The 27,501-nt window shown below is 36.4% G+C and overlaps 1 protein-coding gene across 3 annotated transcripts in view; it reads right to left on the bottom strand.

Moving 5' to 3' along the window:
* The window catches only part of Mid2 (midline 2), a 95,743-nt gene that overhangs the window by 24,790 nt on the left and 43,452 nt on the right, over positions 1-27,501 (bottom strand). For all 3 annotated transcript variants that reach the window (XM_077106863.1, XM_077106862.1, XM_077106864.1), the window contains exons 4-5: positions 3,896-4,003; positions 2,352-2,500 (exon numbers count right to left, since the gene is read on the bottom strand). In XM_077106863.1, the coding sequence (XP_076962978.1) occupies positions 2,352-2,500; positions 3,896-4,003 (257 nt within the window). The remainder of the gene's footprint in view (positions 1-2,351; positions 2,501-3,895; positions 4,004-27,501) is intronic.

Here is a 27,501-nt window from a genome sequence, read left to right as displayed (position 1 = left end):
GGTATTTATAAATGTAAAGTTCATGCCCACTGAAATATCTAATAGAGTTGAAATTGCTTGGCTTTGTTGAGAAAATATAGATGATGATATTAGACTCCACAGATTTGAATCCAGCTTCTGCCCATCACTAGTTGGGTGATCTTAGGCAGGTTGCTTAACCTTTATGAACCTTGTTGTCTTATTTATAAAATGGTAGTAGTAGCAGAGTCTACCACATAAGGTTTTTATGAGGATCAAATGTGTTAGTCCTTATAAAGACTTAGCATAGTACCCAACATAAAGTAAGTTGCTGTTGTAATTATTATTATTATTATAGATCTGAAATTATAAAAGAGAAGATTAATATTTCTTTTAATGTGATTTGCAGTAATATTTTACTTTCTAATCATGCACAAGGTATCATTTGACATAAAAATATTTAAAATATTATGGTAAATTAAGGGTGAGGACCTGGAAAGTCTTAAAAGTAGTTTAATGTGAAGAAAAGGAGAGGGATATGGTGACAGAGAGGATATGAGGAAAGGAAAGTTTCAGGGATTTTTGTTTTTGCTTTTAGGTAGGAAAGACATTAGTGGTTTTGACTGTGGATGTGAAGTCAACTAAATAGTGGCAGAAATTGAAGCTATGGGAAAAAAGAGGGCATGTGGTCAAAGGACAAATGAAGGAACATCTCTTCATTGTACACAGAAAGAGGGTAGAAGTAACGGATGTAGATGTAGGTGTGTCCAGCACTTTGGTATGAGTAGATGAGGAATTTATCATTTCATACCTACCATTTTCAGTTTAAAAGGATGGGCAGGCATTTCCTGAGCTTAAGCAGGAAGGAGGCTGAGTTGGAGTTTTGAAGCTAGTACAAAAGATTTAAAATAGCCAGTGTGGAGATGACTTAAAAAGGAAGTGGACTAAAGCAACACAACAAGATTTTAAGTCAGTACTTAAGGCTCAGGTTAGATGAGAAGCCACACATTTTTGGTAAAATAGTACCAACCTGTTTGGCTATGTGATTTTTTTCCAGCAAAGTTCTGCAACTCAAATACAGGCATGAAAATGTTAAGAATAGGTGGAGTGATTTGGGGTTAGGATTTTATCAGTGTGTGATAAAAGGACAATGAGCAATGGAATTAGGCAGACTGAAAAGAACAGCTGAAGGAAGAAATCACAGATCCAAAATAGGTTAAAAAAATAAGTGAAGACAGGAAGTAGCTGGTAGGGAGGAAAAAAAGAATAGGAGTCCAGATTAGAAGTCCCAATGAAGTTCAAAAATAGAGATGCATTTGAAGCAAAGAGTTTTAAGCATGGAGGTTGTAATTAGAAAGTGGGATGCTTCAGTTTATGATTTCAGTGCAACTCTGAGTGAGGATAAGGTTCAGCATGTAGTTCATGGGAGTGGGTGGATGAAGTGGAGCCAAGGTGAAAGTCACTGGAGGAACAGATGTTGGGTGGGGGTGCTAAATGGCTAGAGCATTAGATGGGTCAGTCATGTGGGTGCAGCTAAAGTCACCATAATGATGCACAGGCAATACGAAGAAGACTATGAGCCTGGAACCCAATTCTTCAATGAATGAGAGGGAGAAATCAGGAGGTTAAGTCTGGCCTAATGATCTACTGTATCCCCTTGAAGCCTTGGAGATTATACTCAACAATGTTTCACTTTAGGTCATGGACTCTGCCAATAGTTTATAGATGGGCTTCTAAAAATCCATCATAAAATTATATACAAAATTCTCTGTGTATACATCTAAAATGCATTTTCTTTTTTTTTACATTTTTTAAATTATTACCTACACATGACATTGCAATGATCTTGGCAATTCATACATTTGTATTATTGGGGTATAATTTCTCATTTTTCTAATTGTACAGATTAAAATGCATTTTCTCCACTCTGGAATAAGGTTCATCAATTTCATCAGATTTTCAAAGAAGAAAGTGACTAAATAAAAGTCAAATTATCATTGCTCTAAATGTTTTATAAAAGCAAGAATTAAATAAAAACAATAGAAACTGCATGTATACTTCAGAAAGGCACACACCTATCAATGTAACCAAAAGTTTCTCTGACCCTACACCACTATCATCACAGAGAGCTCAAGCTCTAAGTGAGCAACAAGGAGAGAAGGCAGTAGCTAGGCCTCGTGTTTGGCTGCGCATTAAAAGAACTGGCAGGCTGCAAAGATGGAGAGAAGGATACAGAAATCCACAGGGAAATTTACCACTGAGGCTCAAGAATTACCTAGCTGGTAAAATCTTCAAATGGCAGCTGCTATATACATGCCTGAATATAATTCACTGACTTTAAGCTTGCCCCTTTTCACAATACAGGACATTTCAAAAGAATACAAGAAACCCACCTCTCAGCAATATTTTTTGCAGACTGTAGAAACCGTGCCTGGTCATTTTCTTTGAGGATATGCTCAGCTTGGTTGATGAGGACCGTTGACCGTTCAAGACACTGGCGGCAATTAGCAACCTGCTGTGCCAACTTTCTTAGTTTCATAACCTTAAAGGAATTAGTCAAAGAAAAAAAATAAGATAAAGACACAGCACTTAATTAAAAACAATAAAACAACTTGAAGGAGATCTGCTGCAGTGATTCTAAAAATAAGGCTTATTAATACCCCATGATCCCTTTACTAACCATTCACCTTCTCACCCCACCCACTAAAAACTCTCTTGCCAACCCCTCCTCCTCCAATCTACAGCTCCCTTACTTATGTTGCACTCAGCCATGTCCTCTGTTATCTACCTCCTCTTTATATTAATAATATTAATTTTACTGATTGTAGAAGTAGTCCATGCTCATTATAGAAAAGCTAAAAAGTTGAAAGTATAAAAAAGAAATGCTATCACCTAGAGATCACCATTGTTTACATTTTATTGTCAATATACTTTTGCACATAAATTTCACAAGAAGTACCTCATTTTTCTTTATGAGTATATATATTTCTATGTATATATTTCTCTAAATATCTTTACACATACCTGTGTGTACACAAATCTGTGTTCTTGTAAGCTTCTATTCCTGTTAACTGGAGCTACCCAGCATGGCATAAAGTATTGGCCATCAAACCAGACTCTCATAACTTTTTACATTGTGCCCACAGCATGAGCTTATGATCACTAACACTGACCAGCAGGCCGTCAAACCTAAAACCATATAGCTGCATGGAGGCTCACAGCTGACGTTTTTGACCATGATTCTTCAGTTCCCAAGTTTTTAAAAATCTGGGCATTTTTCTGGACTCCTCTCTCTCCTTCATCTTTTATACCTAAATAAATTGGATGATTCCAATCATTTTCTTGTTGGCGCTACCTATTCTGTTCTTTCCTTCTGTGTGTGCTGTCTACATTCTGCTTTAGGTCTTCAACAATTCATATGAAGAATCACGTTGTAAGCCTCCTAATGTACTTCCCAGACTTCAGCATCATCCAATCTGCTCTGCACATTCTGGCCATATCAATCAGTCTTCTAGAATGACTTCCCAACACCATTCAGTCTAAAGCCAAAGTACTCATAGTGACATTCACAGTCTTTCCATAATTCTAACCAATATTTCTATTATTACTTTTTTTCTTTTTCTTTCTTTGTGTTCACTTACAACAAATAGTAAAGCACTCAGATCCTAAGTATAGAACTCAGTGAATGTTTACACATATATACATGCATGAAACCAATAACTAGGCCAAGGTATAATATGTTTCCAGTATCCAGATCTGCTATACTTCTTATTGGATCCATAGCACTAGGCCAAACATTGCTTCTTTGCCTTTCTTCCTATAACCTCATTTCTTCTTGCTTTCATGATCTAATTTCAAACTGCAATCATTAGGATTCAACTCTTTCATTTATAAAGAGTCAACTCTTCCTTGGCTTCACTGAAGTGCTGTGCTTTACCTTTGTCTCTTTGATTTTGACAGCAATCATTTGCTTCCTCTGCTGGATGATCTCTACCAACTCGTCACATTCTTCCATAAGTTTTGCCTCATGCATAGCAGTATTCACCTGCCAAGAAAGTCCAGAGTATTACACAGTGATTGTTGCCTTTGTCCCCTGCTGGCTCTAAAAGATTCGGACTGACAGCTAAACATGCACAACTTCTTCCATACCTCCCTCGATAAGATCCACTCCTAGAAGAAGAGTAGAGATGATGATATTAATGATGCAAGGGCATTGAAGCACCACAGATAGGAAGCTCTCCGGGCCTCTGGTAGGTCATGATGGTTAATGGAAAGCTGGGCAGAAGGACAGATGAGATGGGGCATGTTATTCCCACTGTGCAATTCCCTTTACTCCAGCACCCTGTCCTCCTGATGTTCTTTTGTAAAGAGGGTAAGGAGATTTATGTATGTCAGGAAAAGAGGATCCTTCTCCACAGGCACAATAATATTAAGATAACAATGCAACAATATATTTTTAGCTGTCCTCACCAAAAATGTTTTCAGTTTCCTTGTTCCCTTCTACCTTCTAAATATATGAATGTGCAGATACATTTTCACATTAAATATATGAATGTGTAGATAGAATTGAAAAAGAATACTATTTTTCATTGCCTTTCCATGGGTTGATTTCTTTTTCTGCTCATCTCTATCACTATTCATATTATATGGTACAGAGCCACCAGAAGGGGCTAAAATGAGAACAGGGCATTTGGGGGCTGCCTAAATGTGAAGGGGAAGAAAGGGACCAACAACTAACATTTTTTCAAATATTTAGTGTGCCAAGCACTTTAGAAATAAAAATTTCATATAATTATCCATATGACTCTATGACATAGGAATCATTTTTATTTGCATTTCAGACAGGCAAGCTGGGGCTCTTGAATTTTAGTGACCTGCTCCAAGTCACATAGTTAGAAAGTGGTAAAACCAGAATTCAAACCAAGTTCTGTCAAGTGAAACCCTTTGGCAGGCTGGGTGGGCAGACGAGGTTCAGTTCCATTTCAGCAGCACACAGAGCAGTCACACAGGGAAGCACAATCATTCCAAGAGTCTATTCAAGGATCACTCGAGCAGAGCTCTAGAAGGCTGAGGAATAGACATGGGTTACTTGAGAGCATCAAAACTCAAGGGGCTACCTGTGCTTCATTAGCAAGGCAGGGCTGCATTTCTAATTGCTATCTTTTTTTTTTTACAAGGTTCCTCTGCATACTTCAACCCCAGCAAGATATCTTTGCTTGGAACCTGTTACCTCCTCTCCCAGCCTCTAAGGCCCCTACTGGATAATTTCCTGTTTATTATTTAACCAAAATAAAATCTATTAGCCAGTGAGTGACAAACTTATTTTGCTTTATTTCTATGTTCCAGGGAGAATGGCACAATGGGAGCGTCCACTTATTTCAAGTGAACATTCCTACTCTGGCCATTGCACTTTCTTTTTCCTCTGACTACCCTTCCTTTCCCTAAATTGTATCTACCTTTCCAAGGCAGATATCTTAACATCTCAAGGAACTCACACTCATCCAAGAATAAGAGATTTATCTAATTCTCCTTGGATCCTTGCTTAGAGTATCTGGAAACTTAGGCACTGCCTGTATATAGTTTCTCTTTTTGAGCTGCTACTGGTGTAGTAAAAAATGGTGTGCAATCTCATTACTTGTAATTTAGTTCTTGAACTTATCTTTACACAACACTTATTCTATGCCGGACACTGCTTTACCAGTTTACAAATATCAGCTCTCTCAATTCTGAAAACAATCCTATGAGGCAGGTATCATCATTCCCCTTTGACAGGTAGGGAAACTTGAGCACAGAGAAATTAAGTGATTTGCTCAAGGCTACACAGCTAGTAGTGGTAAAAGTGAGATTTAGATCCAGGGAATCAAACACCAGAGTCTATATTTTTACCTGTTACACATATTGCCTCTCCAGATTAATATAACAACACATCTTTGATTTTTGACAATCATTATGTCTTTTTGTACCATTTATCTTTATCCTGTTATCTCTTTTTATTTAATCATTTCAGAGTCCTTGCTGTTCCCCTAGAATGCAATGAACTTTCATGTTCTGTGACTTTGCCTATGATTACCCTTTTCCTTGGAAGGGCATGCCCGCATTATTGAACAAACTTCTACTTATCTTTCAAAGTTCTATCCATGGTCATCACTTTTGTAACTTCTTCTCAGCTCCCCATACACAATCAATTGTTTCCCTCTTTATATTTCCATAGCACTTTATATATAATTCAGTAACACCATTTACTACCTTATATCATAGCAATTGTGTAGTCTGCTTTTCCCACTTAAACATGAATTCTGAAGGCCAGGAACTATGTCTTATTTGACTTTGTGTATCTCCAGCATAATGAATGACACATGGGATATGTTAAGTAAATATCTGTTAGATTGAATTCAATGGTGATAAAAAGTTTTTGTTTTTGTTTTTCTGCTTGCTAGGCACATCCATTTGATCACCCAAGTTATCCTAAACTCTCTACACTATATCTAAAGACAAATATCATCTCCTCTCCCGATTTGTCCTTCACTCCTGACTTATTTTTTGTCATTGCTACTATGAGTATTACAGTTTGTCAGGTTCAGTAAAACTTTGACTTTACTTCTCCCTCATCCCCCACATAAACTCACAACAGTCTTAAAGTCTTTCCATTCTTTTCAATCTTGCTAAGGCTCCTTTGGTAATAAAGTGATGATCTGAGCCAAGGAGTCAATAAATTGAGGCCTTCATTAATCACCCTTTTAGATTATTATTGCAATAGCCTCCTCAACTAATCTACCTCCAGCATCTTTCTTTACCCAAAAGCCAGAAAAAAAAACACCATCTTCATTGTCAAACTGGTATTAAACATATTTGTGTGCAATGCATTATGCTAAAGTTCTGCCCTCAATAAATTTATAATCTAGATGGGGAAGCTGCTTATACATGTAAAACAAACCAGTCATGGTAGCAGAAGTTAAACACCAAATGAATGATGTAGAGTATAATCACAGAAACTGAAAGGAAAGATCAGACCCTCTGTGGGGAAATGGAGAAAAGATGCATGAATGTCATGGGACTTGGATTGAATTTTAAAGATGGAGTAAGATTTAGATTTCAATGTAAGAGTCGGAGTATATTTCAAACCATGCAATAGGGTTTGTGTAAGATAACATATTGCCAAACTTTATTCTTCAGGCAATATGCTATCTTTGAAAAAAATAGTTTTGAATAGAGGGAAGGTAATGTGATGGGAGGATGACCACAGTTGACTTTTGAGAAGAGAAACTGGGATTGATGTGATGGGAGTAATTGCAACCTTGCGGGCAAGTTAGGAAGGTATAGTGATGTGAACAGGGCCTAGCCAGGGGGGGATAACAGGAATAGAAAGGAAAGGTCAAATAGTCCCTTGCTGAAAAATCTAGACAACAAGCTCCCGGGAAAGGAAAGGTTTTTACACTACTTTGCTCCTCCCTTGGTACCTGGCCCTAAGCTTTACACACAGTGAATGCTTATGAAACATTTTACTGATTACTTTAACACAGTAGAATATCAAAATGATAATGCCAAGCATTAGAAAACACACTTTCGTAAATGTATTTTGTAGATAAAATATAAGTTGAAGGGTGGGAGCTTGTGCAGAAAGGGTCTTTGGACAGCCACATCAGAGGAGATAAAACAACCCAGCATGACTGGTGGAGCGGAAGTTTGGCTGAAGAGGCAAAATCCCAAACTGAAGGTAAAGAGTGGCATTAAAATCTTTCCATGTCAAGAAGCAGCCCAAAAGAGCAGGGTATTTAAGTGTTTTCTGAACAGGAAATACTCCAGGGGAAAAACTGCCTTCATGATGTGAATAAAACAACTCAAATTGCTTGGAAGGCACTTGAAAGCCCAGATGTTTTGTTTGAAAATGCAGTAAGGTATTTCACATGCATATTAACCCCTAGTTGGAAATAACTGGGGCTATCTCCTTAAGTGTCCTTGGTTGGTTGTTTTATGGAAGACCCCAGCTCTTTATTTGACCTTTGCTCTTTGTTTGGGGTTAGTGGGTTTGATTAAAGTGCTTTATGTCTATGGAACAATTTATTCTCCTTGAAAATACCATTAGGGTAATTTTTGTCAATCTACTTGTGCAAATCTACCCACCTCAAAAAAAAAAATACCTCTAAGGGGCAGTTTGTGATGCTTAAGACTAAGAGCCCCAGCCTCAATATTCCAGGATCTAAGCCCTAGATACACAGGCTTCCCTTGTAAGTCCCCAGGTCCTCATTCTGCTCTGTGCACTTTTACTTTCTTCCCAAAGATGACAATTGTTTTCGATTTGTGTTATTTCTTTCAAACTGCCCATTCTACTCTACTTCCTGAAGTTCTTTCTTACCTCCCAGCCCAAAGAATGACTGTATAGTAAGACCCCCAGTCCTCCCAAAATTCTACTCTTCCCTAATGCAAACATACAAGTCCCTTGTTGGAAGAATTTTACTGCTGGTCACTATGAAGAAATAGACTTAGCAAACAACCAAAAGCTATTTTGGCAACTGTTTCAATTTTGTATTAAAATGTAAGTGGGGGCTGGCATTGTGGCTCAGTGGTAGCACGCTTGCCTAGCAAGCGCAAGGCCCTCGGTTCGATCCTCAGCACCACATAAAAACAAATAACAAAGGTATTTTGTCCAGCTACAACTAAAAAAACATATTTTAAAATGTAAATGGACTAGATCTTTGTACCCTTAACTTCTTGAAGAGAACTTATTTAATAATTTTTAAGAGGTCTCTCATATGTTCGTTCTATAGGTCTTTTATTCCTATGATTAAAGTTCATCAGCCTTGCTGGGATTGGTGGCTCACACCTATAATCCCTGTAATTTAGAAGGCTGAAGCAGGAGGATCACAGCAATTTAGCAAGGCCCTAAGGAACTTAGAGATACTCTGTCTCAAAACAAAAAGTAAAAAAGGCTGGGGATGTGGCTCAATGGTTAAGTGCCCCTGAGTTCAATTCCTAGTAAAATAAATAAATAAAGTTTATCAGCTTTCCCTCTGTATTTATACCCATGAGAAACTTCCCCACTCACTCTCTCCCCTCAGCTCAGTCCTACCCATAAGTCCTACAGAGTACTGAACAGGAGTATAGAAGGCACTGACATTTCCTGTTCAGGTGGAACAATATATATAAAGTAATAGATGATTCTATATAATCAGACGCAAATGCAATGTGTTTATATGGCAACAGGATCCTTGTTGACTTTTTCATCTTAGAGTCTTCCACTCTACACAGTAAATACCAGACTGGTTTATTTCTTCAAATCTGTTACCCAAATATATATTCCCATTCCACCTAGAAGATTCTGAAATTCTAGTGTTAAATGTCATTTGGGGACGTTTTTATTTCAGCAAACATTTGTTGAGTGCTCGTCATTTCCTGAGTGGGAATAAGACTCAACACTTCTGCCTTCAAGGTATCTGCAATGTAGTAGAGAAAACAAGGATACAACTAATTATAATTTAGGAAACAACAAAACAAATAATATAATAGGATACAAATAAAGATGTAGAACTTAGAGAAGGGAAAACAATATTTGTCCAGAAAAGGACAACCAGAGAATTCAGGTAGGTTTCCTGTAGCTAAATTGTTCTTGATCAATGTAAATAGCAGCACAATTCACAATGGCCAAGCTATGGAACAAATGTAGGTACCCTTTGACAGATGAATGGATAAAGAAAATGTTGTATACATATACAAGGGAGTATTACTCAGCCATAGAGAAGAATGACTTTATGATAATCACTTCTAAATGGATGGAACTGGAGGTTATCATGCTTAGTGATAGATGCCAGCCTCCAAAAATCAAAGGTTGAATGTTTCTCTGATATGCAGAAGATAATCCAAAATAAGGGGGTATAAAAAAATAGAAGATCAGTGGAGTAGATGAATGAGATTGAAGGGGAGCAGGGAGGACTGGGATAAGGAAAGAACAGTAGAATGAATCTGACCTAACATTCCTATGTACATATATGAATATACCACGGTGAGTCTCACCATCATGTATATCCACAAGACACTAATTTAAAAAAAACTATAATAGCAAAAAGAACAGCAAATGAGAGGGAAGGAGATAGGGGAAGGGAAGAGGGAAAGGAAAGGGGAAGTACTGAATTAGAACAAATTATATTCCATGCTTTTATAATTTTGTCAAAATGTATCCTAAATGTTATGCATAACTAAAGAGAACCAATAGAAACATAAAAAGAAGTGGGATTTAAGGAGACAAGTCCAGCCAGAGAGAATGTTATAAATAATATGAGCAAAAGCACAGGCAGAAAAGTAGAGAATTTGCTTGGGTAAAGCAAATCAGCCTGACAGATACAATGGAGGAAATAATGCTGGAAATGGAGGTTGCAGATCTATTATAAAGAATGTGCTGTCGTTTTGTGTCTCTGAAAGTACCTGGATGAAATGTCAGGAATTTAGCACTATAGTAGCGCTTCAAGTATTGTTGAGAACAAGGTAGAGAGAGAAAGCAAGCACTGTACTCAAAGTGGGAGGGCATGACAAGCTCCCCACTTCCCACAGTTGCCCTTACCCACTCTCTCAGATTCCATAACATCAGGGGAAAAAGGCTGAATTGGACTTCATTCAACATGCAGTTGCTTTCTATACAAGGGAAATGAGAAGGAAAAGTAGGAGGTAAATTGGACATCTGATAAATTATCAAGAAGTTGTTAAGAACAGCTTTGTCATCTTAGTGAGCTGCAAAGACTTCATTACTATTTTATAAGAAAATGCAGTGTTTATGAAGCAGACAGCAATCACTGCGGCAGCAACGATGCTAATGTATTAAACCAGATTGCACTTTGAGGACACACACACACACACACATACACACACCAGCACCTTCAGTAGCACAGTCCTGTTGTATCAGGAAGATTCAAATGAATAAATAGGAGAAACTATTTTCCTTTTTGTTTTTGAAACACCACAGCATTTCAAAGATGGTCCTGCTAGCTTTATATAAAAATAACTAAATGAAGCAGTAATTTCTTTAATGGTTCTATTGGTTTTTATTGATTTTTTTAAAAAATAAATGACAGCAGAATGCATTACAATTCTTGTTACACATATACAGCACAATTTTTCTTATCTCTGGTTGTATATAAAGTATGTTGACACCAATTCGTGTCTTCATACATGTACTTTGGATAATTATGTCTATCACATTGGGTTCTTATCTGTTTCTTTAGATTTAGTGAGAGGTGGCCACTTAAGTACTAATGGATATGTGAAACTATTAATAGGAGTTTTAATTTCCTCTCCTGGAGTAACTACAGGCTAGGAGGTTATTATTATTTTTTTTACTGAAGTAAATTAAGCAATCTATGGCCTCAGTTCCTAAGTTATTATATTTTGGCAGGAAAAGGGGACAGAGATTAAGAGGGTGGAGTTGGAAGTAAGTGAAGAATATGCTGTTTGAGTTAGAAAAGTAATATGGATGGGAGGTGGCAGCTAAGGCATCTCTAACAGTGAAAGAATGCTACTGAATTGGGCTCCAAACCACAGGCTATGGGAGTCCTCTAGGAAGACATTGACTGAGAGGTTTCCTGTCAGCTTGGGGGAAAAATATATAATAGTGAACCCTTTTCTAGTGTTTGCCACATGCTAGGCACTATTCCAAATGTTTCATATATTTTAACTCATACTTAGTCCTGTGAGGTAGACCCTCGTATTATCATTCTCATTCTTCAGAAGAAACTGAGAAACATAGAAGTTATGTAACTTGTCCAGGATCATAAAACTAGTAAATATCAGCCAGTATTTATAGTCTGCCTTATGTCTTTGATTTTAACTTCTCTCTCTCTCTGTGTGTGTGCACTATGTGTGTGTGTGTGTGTGTGTGTGTGTGTGTGTGTGAGAGAGAGAGAGAGAGAGAGAGAGAGAGAGAGAGAGAATGTTCACAAACATGCTTCTTTTCCCCTTTGAATTTCCTCTCAAGATAATCACATTCCCTAGAGTTAACCATTGCAAGTGTTTTGTGTATTTCCTTCCTTTTGGGAAAAATATACTGTAGAGATACATAAAATGAAACATATTTAGAAAACATAAATAATGCTCACACACATATTCCATGCTTATTTTACCTAGTCTACCTAATAAAAATATTGGAGACAGAGAGCAAGGACACTTTGTTCCACATATATGCTTTAGGAATGGCTTTTGTTTTTTGGCTATTCATTATTGGTTTTGGAGTTCTTCCTCTCCAGGGTTCAGACCACCAAACTTTTATAGTCTTAAGGTTAGTTACTGTATCCCCCATATCTCTTTTCATATCAGGTAACTGCTTAAAACATGAAATAAAAAGTGGGAATATATAACTTAGGTTTTGCATATAGTAGTTTCCTTACATAGCTATAAATTTTATGTGAAATGAGGGAGAAACCTCTTTCATATGCCTTCAGAACCATGAAAGGAATAGATGTAGAAAAGACTACAAAATCATATATTCTGATCCTTTCAGTTTATATATAGAAATATAAGCCTAGAGAGGGGAGGGGGCCTATCTAACATTACTATTAAGAAGTGACAGTGCCAAGTCCAGAGTCAGATCTTTTGACTCCCCACCCAGTGTTCTTTCCACTCTTGCTTATTTTGTGAAGCATAGCTCTTGCTTATAAACTCCTCTGAAGACATAAAACTTTCCAATTCTTAGCACTATGCATTTACCCTAGAAATATGAACATTTATGTCGATGGAAAAAAAACCTACAGGAATGTTCATAACAGCTCTGTTTGCATTAGCCAAAAACTGAAAACAACTGAAAAGTTCTTTACTTGGAGAAAGGACAAATAAATTGGGAAACATCTACACAATAGAACACTATTTGGTAATAAAAGTAAAAAGTAAAAACTATCCATACAATTTGAATGAATCTCAGGGGCATTATGATGAGTAACAGAAAATCACAATATTTTACATGCTATATGATTCCATTTACATAAAATTCTAGAAATGACCAAACTATAAGCATGAAAAACAGACCTGTGGTTGCAAGGGAAGGCAGATATAACAATAAAGAGGTAGCACCAATGAGATTGGTGGGGGGGTGATAAACTATGCCATCCTAATTACAGTGGTGATTACCAGAATCTATACATGTGTTAAAATCACACACACACACACACACACACACACACACACACAAATATACATGCACCCAGAAAACTAAGTGCATGTAAAAACTGGCAAAAAAAAATTTAATTGGGCCTGGAGTTTTCTCAATATATTATTGTAACAATGATAGTTTCCTGTTAATTAAGTGGTTATGTAAGATATTAGTGCTGGGGAAAGTTGGGTAAATGATATATGTGAATTTTTAATTTTTAAAGTAACTTCCATGTGAAATTAAACTACTTCAAGATAAAAATTTGAAAAAAGAAAACACAAACTTTGGGGAAGTCCCACAATCTTTTAGACAATCCTAGTGACTCAATATTTCTGTAGTTTTCTGAAAATCTAACTGATATATCCTATTACATCTTCAGGCCCTTGCACATATATGATAAACGACTTGAATTAGAAATTCTCTATCTATCTCTGTCTCCACCTCTCTCTCTTTCTCTTTCATATACATGTACCTCATTCTATCTTATTTTTATACCACTTATAATCCTTAATAAGAATATTTATTTATTATTTATTTAGCTATTGGGAATTGAACCCAGGGGTGCTTAACCACTGAGCCATATCCCCAGCCATATTTTGTATTTTATTTAAAGACAGGGTCTCACTGAGTTGCTTAGTGCCTTGCTTTTGCTGAAGCTGGCTTTGAACTCATGGTTCTCCTACCTCAGCCTCTGGAGCTTCTGGGATTACAGGAGTGTGCCACTGAGCCCAGCTAAGAATATACATTTTTTAAAATATACATGTTTTATTATGCATCTCCCCCCAGTAGAATGTAAACTCCATAAGGCTAAAGATTTCATTGTGTTCATTACTGCAGCCTCCACACATAGAATAATGCCAAGCATACTCTAGGTGCTTTATAAATATTTGTGGAATGAATGAATATGTGTGTGTTGGCCATGCAATAAAGATATAAAGAAAAATATGTAATTTGACCTTCAGTATCCATAGGTTCCATATTTGTAGATTTAACCAAACTCAGATTGAAAATATTTGGAAAAAGATATTGTATCTGCACTGTACATGTACAGGGTTTCTGTCACTATTCCCTAGACAATACAGCTTAACAACTATTTATATAGCATTATATTGTATAAAGTGTACTTTAGAGCTATTTAAAGTATATTGGAGGATGTGGGTAAGTTACATGCAAATACTGCACCATGTTATGTAAGGGCATCTGTGGATTTCATATCTGAAGGGGATCCTGAAACCAATTCTCCATGGATACTGTTTAATGAATGTGCTGTGTTATGCTTCTTCATTACATGAGACAAATTTCCCTTTTTTTACACAATTACTCAAAATTATTTTCTTTTATCTCTTCTGACACTTCAATATTGTTTGCTGAATTATGAAAAAGATGTTACAATAACAACCTAGGTTCTAGAAGGCCATGTGTTCTGAAATATTTCCTTTCCCAATATTAAAAAAAAAAAAATGTTGCTTTTCCTAGGTTATTGGCTGTACCCAATCATACTTCCAAAGGAAAGATTGTACTTTCATCAGCTAGCCACCAGAGGGTACTGTTTACTTGGTTATCCTTTCTCAGTATACTTTGTGTACAAAGCCATGTGCTGGGTATAAAAAGAAAACTGGACAGGGTATAGTATCCGTGTTTACAGTTTAGTCTGATGAAGAGACAAATTGGCACATATAAGTGCTAAGATGAAACTATGTACAGGGTGCAAAGGAGGAACCCCTGAACTCGATATGGGAGGTTCAGAGAAAAGCATGGTGTATGGGTGATGGCTTTCTGGAAGAGGTGACACTTGAACACATGCAACAAGCAGTAGTCAGCCAGAAGAAAAGGGAGAGAGTGTAACTTCTATGAAGATAAGTACCATGTCCACCATAGTGTTCCCAGTGCCTGTCTCTGGGCAAAAATATGCTTAAATATTTGTGGAATGAATGAACAAAGTATAAGGTACAGATGGTAAAAGAACAGGCTTGTAAGATAGGCAGGGTTCTGCTTGTGATGGGTCTTATAAATTTTTATTTTAAAGGTGATGGGTAACCATTGAAAGGTTTGTGGGAAAGGAGAGATATGAGGGATGTTGCACTTTAGAAAGCTTATTCCCACAACAGTGTGGAAAATGGATGCTGAAGGTGACCAAATATGTCAGAAAGAATAGTTAGGAACTCTAGTCTCCAAAGTGAATGTGACATGGCCACTGCCTTCAGGAAGCTTATATTCCAATGAAGGAAATAACATGTAATCAGGAAATTCTGATACAGCCAAGTAATAGAGATATGCACAGGCCACACTGCCTGAGTTTATGTAGCTGGCAGGTGGCAGAGCCAGTATCAGAATCCAGGATTCCAAATTCCTAGTCCAGGGCATTTTCAAAGCTACCCTTTTTTTCTACCTTTCACAACCATGAAATTATATAAGCAAAGAAGAACAAGGCAAGCCAGTGAAAGCTTATGCCTTCTTTAGCCTCAAACAGGACTATAGGGAGAATTTAGTCCCTCTTTATACTCAAGTCTGATACAAGCATTCCTCCCCTAAGGCCTTCACTTCTGGGAGAAGGTATCAGCATCCTGATACTCCTATATACATACAGAGCCATGAATCTCTATCAGGAGGACCACAGAAATTCAAACTAGGGAATTGTCCTGAGAAAGAAGTCACACATTTTAAGGCAGGGGACTTTGGATGACAAAGGGGAAAAAAAAAACCTTTGGTTCTACATTCAGAAAGCCATATGATCACTAGGAGAAACAAAGCACAAGTGGAAGAGTGGAAAGAGCTAATGAATGGCTTGTATTGCCTTGAAGCTCTAGGTCTGGGCTGGGAGGTAGTGAGAAAAGATAGAGAAGTACCAGGAAAGAGCCCCAAGAACAAGAACCTGAGAAATTCTTTATGAAAAGATTAGTGGGAAGGGAAGCCTTAGAAAGTCCCCAACTCTATGGTAACAAAGATGTCTTGAGGATATATTTCCACAGATCTCAAATCCCTTATATGTCAGGAAAAAGACTACATTTAAGAGGTGTCTATGGAGCAAAGTCCACAGGGATGAGGGGGTCCTGACTAGAGGCCTTGGCCAGGTTACCTTGGTGAGGATGGGATAAGGAGAAAAAGAGAAAGAGATAGAAACACACAGGGAGACAGAGACAGAGGTAGAGGCAGACAAAGATCACAGCAAGGGCTGTAAAGACAAATTCCCTAAAGGCAGTGTCAAGGAATATGGGATCCTGGGAGTCCTGGGATGAGGGCATATTTTCTTGAACCAAAAATAAATTAAACTAAAATTGGAGATAGTTAAAAAATGGACTTTGAAGCCAAACACCACCACCAACACACACACACACACACACACACACACACACACACACATGTTAGCCTCCTGATTCTGTTACTTACCAAAACCTTATTTGATCTGGGGTAAATGGTCTCAGTTTCTTCTTCTGTAAATGAGGATAACACTAATACCTGGACTCATGTGATTTTGTATATATTTATTAAATTAAATAACATATATAAAGCACCTAATATCTTTCCTGATATATGCTAGGTTGTCAAATACTTGTATTTTGTTTTTTTAATTTGTTTTACAATTACTACTAAGACAGTGACAACCACTGTGACTCCTAATGTTATACACTATATCTTCTGAAGTTTTCTACGGAGCCAACAATCAGTATAATTTTATCATATGGTCTATTTTTAATGGTTTTGTTACGACAATATAGTTATACATAACAGAGGGGTTCATTTTGATATAATCATACATGCATGGAATATAATTTGCTCCTTTTAGTACCTAGTACTTCCTCTTTTCCTCCCCCTATTCCCTTTTCTGTACTCTTATTGGTCTTCCTTCTATTTATTTATTGCTTTTTAAATTGGTGCCCTATATATATACATAAAGATGAAATTCACTGTGGTTCATCTGGTCTATTTTAAATTAGTTTCTGAATATAGTCTGCTTTGCTTTCTGGAAAATACTGGGTCATAATTTGTTTTCCCCTTACTCTTCCTTCCACATATAAGCACATAGATATTATTTCCAAATGCAGTCAATCTCCATACAGGGTTAGCCTTGACTCTTAAGGTAAGAAGGTCTCTCTCCCTACCAGAAACTATACTACCACCTACTCTTTAATTCAGACAAGAAGGTCAATGCCAGAAAGGAGGTCAACTACTAATTTCTGACAAAACACCAATTACATTTCACATCACTGGCTGGGAATGAATTTGGCTGGCCTGAGCTTGTTTTTCCTGCTCTGGGCTCCCCCATAATTAACACAATCCCCTAGGCTCAGAGCCCAAAAGATAATAGCTTGAGTTTAGAAGAAATAGGTATGTAAGCAGGAAAGATATCTAACATGTTTCCTTGCTTATAAAAATATAATACTGTAATTACCTTCAATTGTAGTCTCTCTTTGCTCCTTGAGAGAAAGAACTATGCCTCTTCTGTGCTACTGTTCTCTAAGCAGAGTAGTGCTTTATGTACTAGAAGCTCATTAAAAGATTTGTTAATGAATTGATGAATACACACCATCCCACATCCAATCTCTGTTCTATATAGTAGTGAATACTCTTACTAGCCCACCCATGGTTGGATGCAGGAGTGTAAGAGACAGTTGTCAAAAATATCAACAGAAAAGACACCCGCTGGAGTCAGGCTCGGCCCAGACCCGCCTCGCTGACTTGCGCCAGGAGCTTGGGCCCAGAGTAGGCACGAGTCCATCCCACCACTGGCTGACACACACCAGAGTTCAGACCCAGCCCAGATCCGCCTCCCTGACCTGCGTGGGAGTCAGGGCCCAGGATAAGCTTGGGTCCCAAGCATGAAGTATGAATTGGAAAACCAAATACAAGAGGCTTACAGGACACCAAATATACAAAATTACAACAGATCTACACCAAGTCACATTATAATGAAAATGTGTAGCATAGAGAATAAGGCTAGAATTTTAAAGGCAATGAGAGAAGAATCAGATCACATATAGGGGGAGACCAATTCATATCTCAGCAGATTTTTCAACCCAGACCCTCAAAGCCAGGAACAGCATATGCCAAGCTCTGAAAGAAAATGGATGCTAACCAAGAATCTTATATCCAGCAAAAATAAGCTTTAGATTTGATGATGAAATAAAATCTTTCCATGATAAACAAAAGTTAAAAGAATTTACAACTAGAAAGCCTACACTATAGCCTTGGCAAAATATTCCATTAAGAGAAAATGAAAAACAACAATGAAAATCAGCAAAGGGAGATATTACACTAAAGGGAAAATCAATCAAGAGAAACCAAGTCAAGTTAAATTGCCAAAATTAAACAAAAATAACTGGGAATACAAATCATGTCTCAATAATAACCCTGGATGTTAATGGCCTAAACTCACAAATAAAAAGACATAGTCTGAAAGATTGGATTTTTAAAAAGTCCCAACAATATGCTGCCTCCAAGAGACTCATCTCATAGGAAAAGACATCCACAGACTGAAGGTGAAAGGTTGGGGAAAAAAACATACCATTCATATGGACTGCAGAAACAAGCAGGGGTTTCCATCTTCATATTAAATAAAGTAGATTTCAAGCCAAAGTTAATCAAAAGAGATTAAGAAGCGTATTACATACTGCTTAAGGAAACCATACATCAACAAGACATAACAATTATATATGCCCTAAACAATGGAACATCTACATTCATCCAACAAACTCTTTCAAGTTCAAGGCTCAAATAGACCATAAACACAATAATTCTGGGTGACGTTAACACACCTCTTTCACCACTGGATAGACCTTCCAAACAAAAGCTAAACAAAGAAACTACAGAATTCAATAATACAATCAATAACTTAGACTTAACAGACATATATAGAATATTTCATGCATCAACAAATGAATACACTTTCTTCTCAGCAGCACATGGATCCTTCTCTAAAATAGATCTTATATTATGCCACAAAGCAACTCTTAGCAAAATACAAAAATGTAGAGATACTACCCTGCATTCTATCAAAACATTATGGAATGAAATTAGAAATCAATGATAAAATAAAAATAGAAGCTACTCCAACACCTGGAGACTAAATAATATGCTTTTGAATGAACAATGAATTACAGAAGACATTAAAGAGGATATTTAAAAATTCACAGAGGTAAATGAAAACACTGATACAACATATCAAAATCTCTGGGATACTATGAAGGCAGTACTAAAAGGAAAGTTCATTGTGTGGAGTTCATTCCTTAAAAGCAGAAAAAGTAAACAAACAAATGACTTAACATAACATCTCAAAGCCCTAGAAAAAGAAGAACAAATCAACACCAAAAGCAGAAGAAGACAGGAAATAATTAAAATCGGAACTGAAATCAATGAAATTGAAACTAAAGAAAAAAATTGACAAAACAGAAAGTTGGATTTTTGAAAAAATAAATAAAATTGACAAGACTCTTAGCCATGCTAATGAAGAGGAGAGAGAAAACTCAAATTACTAACATCTGTGATGAAAAAGGGAATATCACAACAGACATTACAGAAATACAGAAGATAATTAGAAATAATTTTGAAAACTTGTATTCCAATAAAATAGAAAATATCAAAGGCATCAACAAATTTCTAGAGTCATATGATTTGCCAAAATTGAATCAGGATGATATACACAATTTAAACAGATCAATTTCAAGTGATGAAACAGAAGATGCCATCAGAAGACTACCAACAAAGAAAAGCTCAGAACTGGATGGATACATAGGCAAGTTCTACAAGACCTTTAAAGAAGAAGTAATACCAATACTCTTCAATTTATTTCAGGAAATAGAAAAAGAGGGAGCACTTCCAAACTCATTCTATGAGGCCAATATAACCCTGATTCCAAAACCAACCAAGACACATCAAAGAAATTAAGCTTCAGACCAATATCTCTAATGAACATACATGCAAAAATTCTCAATAAAATTCTGGCAAATCAAATACAAAAACATATCAAAAAGACAGTGCACCATGATCAAGTGGGGTTCATCCCAGTGATGCAAGGTTAGTTCAACGTACAGAAATCAATAAATGTAATTCATCACATCAATAGACTTAAAGATAAGAACCATATAGTCATATCAATAGATGCAGAAAAAGCATTTGACAAAATGCAGCACCCCTTCTTGTTCAAAACACTAGAAAAACTATGGATAACAGGAATATATCTAAATATCATAAAACCTATCTATGTAAGCCTCAGGCCAACATCATTCTAAATGGAGAAAAATTGAAAGCATTTCCTTTAAAAACTAGAACAAGACAGCTTCTTTCACCACCTCAATTTAACACAGTCCTTGAAACATTGGCCAGAGAAATTAGAGACAAAAGAAATTAAAGTGATACAGATAGGTAAAGAAGAACTCGAATTAGCACTACTTGCCAATGATATGATTCCATACCTAGAAGACCCACAAAATTCCACCAGAAAACTTCTAGAACTAGGAAATAAATTCAGCAAAGTAGCAAGATACAAAATCAACACTGATAAATCAAAGGCATTTCTGTATATCAGTGACAAATCCTCTGAAAGGAAACGAGGAAAACTACCCCATTTACAATAGCATCAACAAAATAAAACAAAACTTGGGAATCAATGAAAGAGGTAAAAAACCTCTACAACGAAAACTACAGAATGCTAAGGAAAGAAATTAAAGAAGATCTTAGAAGATGGAAATATATCCCTTGTTCTTGGATAAGCAGAATTAATATTGTTAAAATGACCATACTTCCAAAAGCACTATACAGATTTACAATTCCAATCAAAATCCCAATGACATTCCTCATAGAAATAGAAAAAGCAGTCATGAAATTCATCTGGAAAAATGAGAGACCCAGAATAGCTAAAGCAATACTTAGCAAGAAGAGTAAAGCAGGTGGCATCACTATACCAGAACTTAAACTATACTACAGAGGAATAGTAACAAAAACAGCATGGTATTCAATAGACTGGTACACCAATGGTACAGAATAAAGGACACAGAGATTAACTCACATAATTACAATAATCTTATATCAGACAAAGGCACCAAAAACGTAATTGGAGAAAAGATAGCCTCTTCAACAAATGGTGCTGGGAGAACTGGAAATGCACATGTAACAAAATGAAATTAAACCCCTATCTCTCACCATACACAAAGCTCAAGTCAATGGTTTAAAGACCTAGGAATTAAACCAGAGACCATGTGTCTATTAGAAGAAAAAGTAGGCCCAAATCTCTATCATGTCAGATTAGGCCCCAACTTCCTTAATAAGAATCCTATTGCACAAGAATTAATATCAAGAATCAATAAGTGGGATGAATTAAAACTAAAAATTTTCTCATCAAAAGAAACAGTGAGGTGAATAGAGAGCCTACAATTTGGGAACAATTCTTACCACACACACATCAGAGCACTAATCTCTAAGGTATATAAAGAACCCAAAAATCTTAACATCAAAAAAAAAAAAACCCAAATTACCCAATCAATAAATGGGCCAAGGAACTGAACAGACACTTCTCAGAAGATGATATACAATCAATCAACAAATATAGGAAAAATGTTCAACATCTCTAGCAATTAACAAAATTCAAATCAAAACTACTCTAAGATTTCATTTCACTCCAGTCAGAATGGCAGCTATTATGAAGACAAACAACCATAAGTGTTGGCAAGGATGTGGGGAAAAAGGCACACTCATACATTGCTGGTGGGACTGCAAAATGGTGCAGCCAATATGGAAAACAGTATAGAGAATCCTTGGAAAACTGGGAATGGAACCATCATTTGACCCAGCTATCCCTCTCCTCGATTATACCCAAAGGACTTAAAAACAGCATACTACAGAGACGCAGCCACATCAATGTTTATAGTAGCACAATTCACAATAGCTAAACTGCGGAACCAACCTAAATGCCTTTCAGTAGATGAATGGATAAAAAAAATGTGGTATATATACACAATGGAATATTATTCAGCATTAAAAGAGAATAAAATCATGGCATTTGCAGGTAAATGGATGGAGTTGGAGAATACAATGCTAAGTGAAGTTAGCCAATCCCCCCCCCAAAAAAAAAAACAAATGCCAAATGTTTTCTGTGATTTAAGTATGCTGATTCATAATGTGGTAGGAAGACATGGGAGGATTAAATGAACTCTAGATAAGGCAAAGCAGAAAAGGGGAGGGAGGGGAGGGGAAGGGGTATGGGGGTAGGAAAGATAGTGAAATGAGATGGACATTATTACCTTAAGTACACATATGAAGACATGAATGGTATGACTATATACAACCAGAGATATGAAAAATTGTGCTCTATATGTGTAATATGAATTGTAATGCATTCTACTGTCACACATAACATATTAAAATTTAAAAATGAGGAAAAAAAATTTAAAAATTATCAACCGAAAATGAGGTACTATGAAAGTCTTACTGGAGTCAGAGGTGGCCCTAGTTTACACAGGCCCTAGATTACACAGGGATCTGGATGGGTTCTGCCTTATGGTTAAAATGCCCTGAGGCTCATGTATGTGTATTTATATATGTATAATGTCTATGCTTTATAATCTCTCTCCATTATCACTAGAGCAAAGCAAGTATATCCCCCATCCCCACACTTGCTAGGCAAAAGGCTACCTTTATGGAGCTTCTTTCCCATATAGGTCTGTCCTTGAGTTCCTCTTAATCTCATCTGCCTATATCAAAATGGTGAGGGCATGTGGGGAATAGCCCTTAACTATGGGTATACCATATATACCATAAATCTAAACCCTGTGGCTCAAGGTTCCACATTTTGGAAAGTCCAATGGCTTCTGGAATAAACCAAAAGGGAATGAAACCCCATCTACTGGGAAATTCCAAGGATCCAATCATCTAACACATTGTTACTGTTAAAAAAAGGAAACAATTACAGTTGTGTAGTTATTATGACTACACAGTGTTAAGGTTTAATGTATAAAGTGCTTTCAGATGTATTTGATCTCTATATTTGATCTTCACAACAACCCTATGAGATAAATAAGGCAGGCACTTCTCTATGCATTTTATGGATAAGGAAACTGAGAACCAGAAGGGTAAAGTGAAAAAAAATTAATTAATTAATTAAAAATAAAACAGAAGGGTAAAGTGAATTACTGAAGTCATAGCTAGCAAGTGATGGAATTACAACTCCCAAACTGGGCTTTCTAACTCCAAGGCCAGGACTCCGGCAGATTACCCATGTCTTATTCAAACCATCAAAGTAACCCTGCCCTTTGATCACTGTCTTTGTAGCTAAAGGTATTATTTGGAGGAAGCCACACTCTCTCTTTTGAGGATTTTCACATGCTAAGTTTCCATTTCTTCTCAGCACTTTTTTTTCTCCCAGGAGGCAATAGACTAGAGTAGAAAGGGACATGGATTTGAAGTCAAGCAGGCCTGAGTCTGAATTCCACCTTTCATATTTATAACCTGAGGGATCTCAGACAAGTCACTTAACATTTCTGAGCCAAATCTTTCTATCAGTAATATAGAAATAATGTTAGCTATCTCACAACAAATGAAATAATAGAGATAAAGATCTTACACTACCTGGAACACAGTAAAAGTCAAATAAATACTGACTTCCTTCCCTACTCCTCTTCCACCACAACTTGCCACCCTGATCTGAAAACAGCCAGTGCTTCTTTCCCAGAAAACTGAAAATCAGTCTTTGATTCATGTCTCTATTTGTCTTATTATAATATAGGATGGCTGGCATTTCAACTTTTGGTTTATAACTTATGACATGCATGCCCATAATCTTTTGTTGGTTATTTGACATTAGATGGAAACTTATATTTGTATATATGCATGTACATGCAAATGTGTTTCCAAATAATTTTAAAACTTTTGAGCTATTACTCAGAAATTACTTCCATTCTAAAAATCAGATAAATCATTCTTAAGTTCATCTAAGTAGAACCTAAAAGGCTGGGTTGCCTTTATTTGAATAGTGAGCAAACTTGTTCAGTTAGTTTCATCTGAATATACTGTAGCACTTCGTGTCTATGATCTCTTACCAAGATCAGATTTCACATACTCAGCACCAGATTCCAAATAAAATTTTCTAACAAAGGATGCATCTACTAACAGCCCATTTCCCGTGGGTTGTGTATACACAGTCATGTGGTTTAGCTTGCACCTGGATCTTTCCCTATTGTCACATTCTCCTCACTGAGGAGCTTCAAACAATATGACAAAAAGGAAAATAAATTAGGCATGGGAGAAAACTGGGATAGTCCTGGGGGGTGGGGATGTAGGACTTTGAAAAAATGGATTTGGTGTACCAGAAAAATAAGCTGGGCTGTAGTTTGTCACTAGAAAGAATAGGGAAAGCTTTAAAATTTTAAATATATTTTGGCATTTTTCCTGGTTGCAGTGAAAATATATTAGTATTATAATCTTAAACATTTTATATAACATTTTCTATAGATATTTAAAACTAGAGAATATGATGAAATTCCATGTGCCCACCCACCCCCCAGCTTAAAAAGCCATCAACACTTTTCCACATGTATTTAATCTACCCCTTCATTTTTCTGTTGGGGTATTTTTAAATAAATTTAAGACACCATGTTATTTCACCCTTAATACTTCAGTAGGCATCTCAAAAAACAAAGGAAATTTTATCACATAAGAATGATTAAAACAATCCATCAATATTATTCCTCTAATGCTTGTTCTGTATTTTAATTTCCCCATTAATGAACAAAAATTATCCTTAAAAATGTCTTGCTTGAATCAGGAACTTTATGAAGAGGAATCTGATACTGATTTTTTTCAAAGGCCATGTGTATTTTTCATGAATAATTGTTGTTGTTTCATAGTGAAAATACAGAAGACCTCATCAGGTTCTATACACCTCTCCCACCCTCATTATTGACACTTAAAATTCCATCTTCAGGAATGCATGTCCTTTATGAAAACACAGATCCCTGTACAATGGGTTTCATTCAGGCATGCAGCATTATGAATTTCAGTATATCAGAAAACAAGTTCTGAAGGAGATACTGGAGAGAATAAAAGGTTATCATTAGGTAGAACAAAGACAGAAACTTGAGAGATGCAAGGGCAGCAGAAATTTGGGGGGGGGGACTACTTAAGTCCATCAGGGGACATTCAACTGCGTATTGAAAATTGTTTCTGATTTCTCTGACATTTTTTTATGTATTGAAACAACCATGCACTTACAATTCAAAAGTTTTGTTTGTACCATGGATACTAGGCCCATTGGATGATATTCATTAGATTTGCAGCACTAACCTTAACCCAATGGAAGTTTCTGTTCTCAACTATAGCCTGGCATCCAAGAATTATTTTTAGAGAGATGAACAAAAAGTCTATGTGTATGTGACTGTATTCAATAGTGTTCTATAACAGCATGATAAAGGAAAACATGAAAGCACCATTTACTCCCTGGTACATCTCTGGTGGGAGTATAAATGCCTCAGTAAATAAAGATTATTGACAATATGTATGAATAACTTTAAAATGACCATTCACTTCTAGGAAACAAATATTCTCAAGAATAGAAGGAGAAGGGCTGGGATGTAGCTCAGTGGTAAAGGGCTTGTGTAGCATGTGTGAAGCCCTGAGTTCAATCCCCAGCACTGCAAAAAGAGAGAGAGAGAGGAGGGAGGGAGGGAGGGAGGGAGGGGGAGAGAGAGAGAGAGAGAGAGAGAGAGAGAGAGAGAGAGAGGAGAGACATCATGATGATGAGAAAATAATATACAGTTATAATATGAAACAGATCAAGTGAGGGAAAAAAGCAAGAATATAGAAGATCTGAGCCAGGTACAGTGGCACATGGCCTGTAATCCTGATGACTCAGGAGGCTGAGGCAAGAGAATTACAAGTTTAAGGCCAGTTTCAGTCTCTTACAGAGACTCTGTTTCAAAATAAAAGGGTTGGGGATGTAGCTCAGTGGTAGAGTATGCCTAGGTTCAATCCCCAGGACCAAAAAAAAAAAAAAAAAGGAATATAGGCTTGAAAAATAAAACTACCAGTAAATCCATGTAATAGTTATATATTTATACTACTTTGTACCTTACAGAAAATATGCATTCTTCTTCTACATTCATGGAACATTCACAATTGACTCAGCCACAAAGAACGTAATGCAGGTACATTTAAAAAGTAAAGAGTTTATAGTTTACCATCTCTGACCATTATCTTGTAAAATAAAGAAAATTTTTAAAAAGATGAAGCTCCAAATTCTTAACGACTTAGAAATTAAGAAACATACTCCTAAATAACCTTGGAATCAAAGAAGAAATCAAAACTGAAATTGTTAATTCTCTTGAAAATAAAAAAGGGCTCAAACTTAATGCCAAAATCTATGGGATACAGTTAAAGTTCTACTCAGGAAAATGTAAAAATTGGAAAATACATGAATTAGCTGTTTAATTTAAAAAACTGGAGAGGACTATAAAATAAGATATTTAGGAGTAAATTCATTTTTAAAAATCTGAAATTAATCAAATCAAAATGAAACTATCATACAAAAATAATTAAAACCAAAAGCTGATCATTTGAAAATCCTGATTAAGGGACAAGAGAAAGCAAAAGAAAACAACACCAACAAACTGAAAGGAGATAACACTCATTTATAAAGACAATAGTGTGCTGGTAAACAATTAATTATTGGCCACAATTTGAAGTGCTTACTGGTTTTCCTGGTATAAAAATTCCCACAATGGTGGATTTTATGCTACCAACGTATAGCCACTAAACTCGCCATGGGGGAAAAAGGCATACAATTGGCAAGCCAGCTCCATCACACTACTACATAGATATAAAAGTAATGGTAAGGGAATATTATATACAATCTATGGCAAATAGCCTAATCTATGCATACTACCTAATTTTAGCCAATAAAAAATAACATAAGTTCAAGAGACTGATAACTTTACACCAGACTGGAGAGGTGACTAAAGATCTTTTTTTTCAAGGTTCCAGATGATTTTAGAGTCATATTCTATAAACTCTTAAAAGAACAGATCATTCTTAAGCTGTCTGAGCTATTAAAGACCAAAGAGAAAAATAAAAACAACCCAAATGCATTTAGTGAATCTACTATAATACCCAAAACCTAAAAAAATATAATCAGGCCACGTGTGGTGGCCCACACCTGTAATTCTGGTGGATCAGGAGGCTGAGGCAGGAGGATCGCAAGTTCAAGGCCAGCCTCAGCAACTTAGTGAGACCCTGTCTCTAAATAAAATATATTTTTAAAAAAACCGGGGAGCTCAGTGGTGCATGACTGTAATCCCAGGGGCTCATGAGGCTGAGGCAGGAGGACCACAAGTTCAAAGCCAGACTCAGCAACTTAGCAAGACCCTATCTCAAATGAAAAATAAAAAGGACTGGGGATGTGGCTCAGTGGTTAAGTACTCCTGAAGATAGATAGA

Source organism: Callospermophilus lateralis, chromosome X (assembly GCF_048772815.1).
Source record: "Callospermophilus lateralis isolate mCalLat2 chromosome X, mCalLat2.hap1, whole genome shotgun sequence".
NCBI lineage: Eukaryota > Metazoa > Chordata > Mammalia > Rodentia > Sciuridae > Callospermophilus > Callospermophilus lateralis.
Note: the sequence above shows the minus strand (reverse complement) of the source record. Positions and strands in the feature narration are given on the sequence as shown.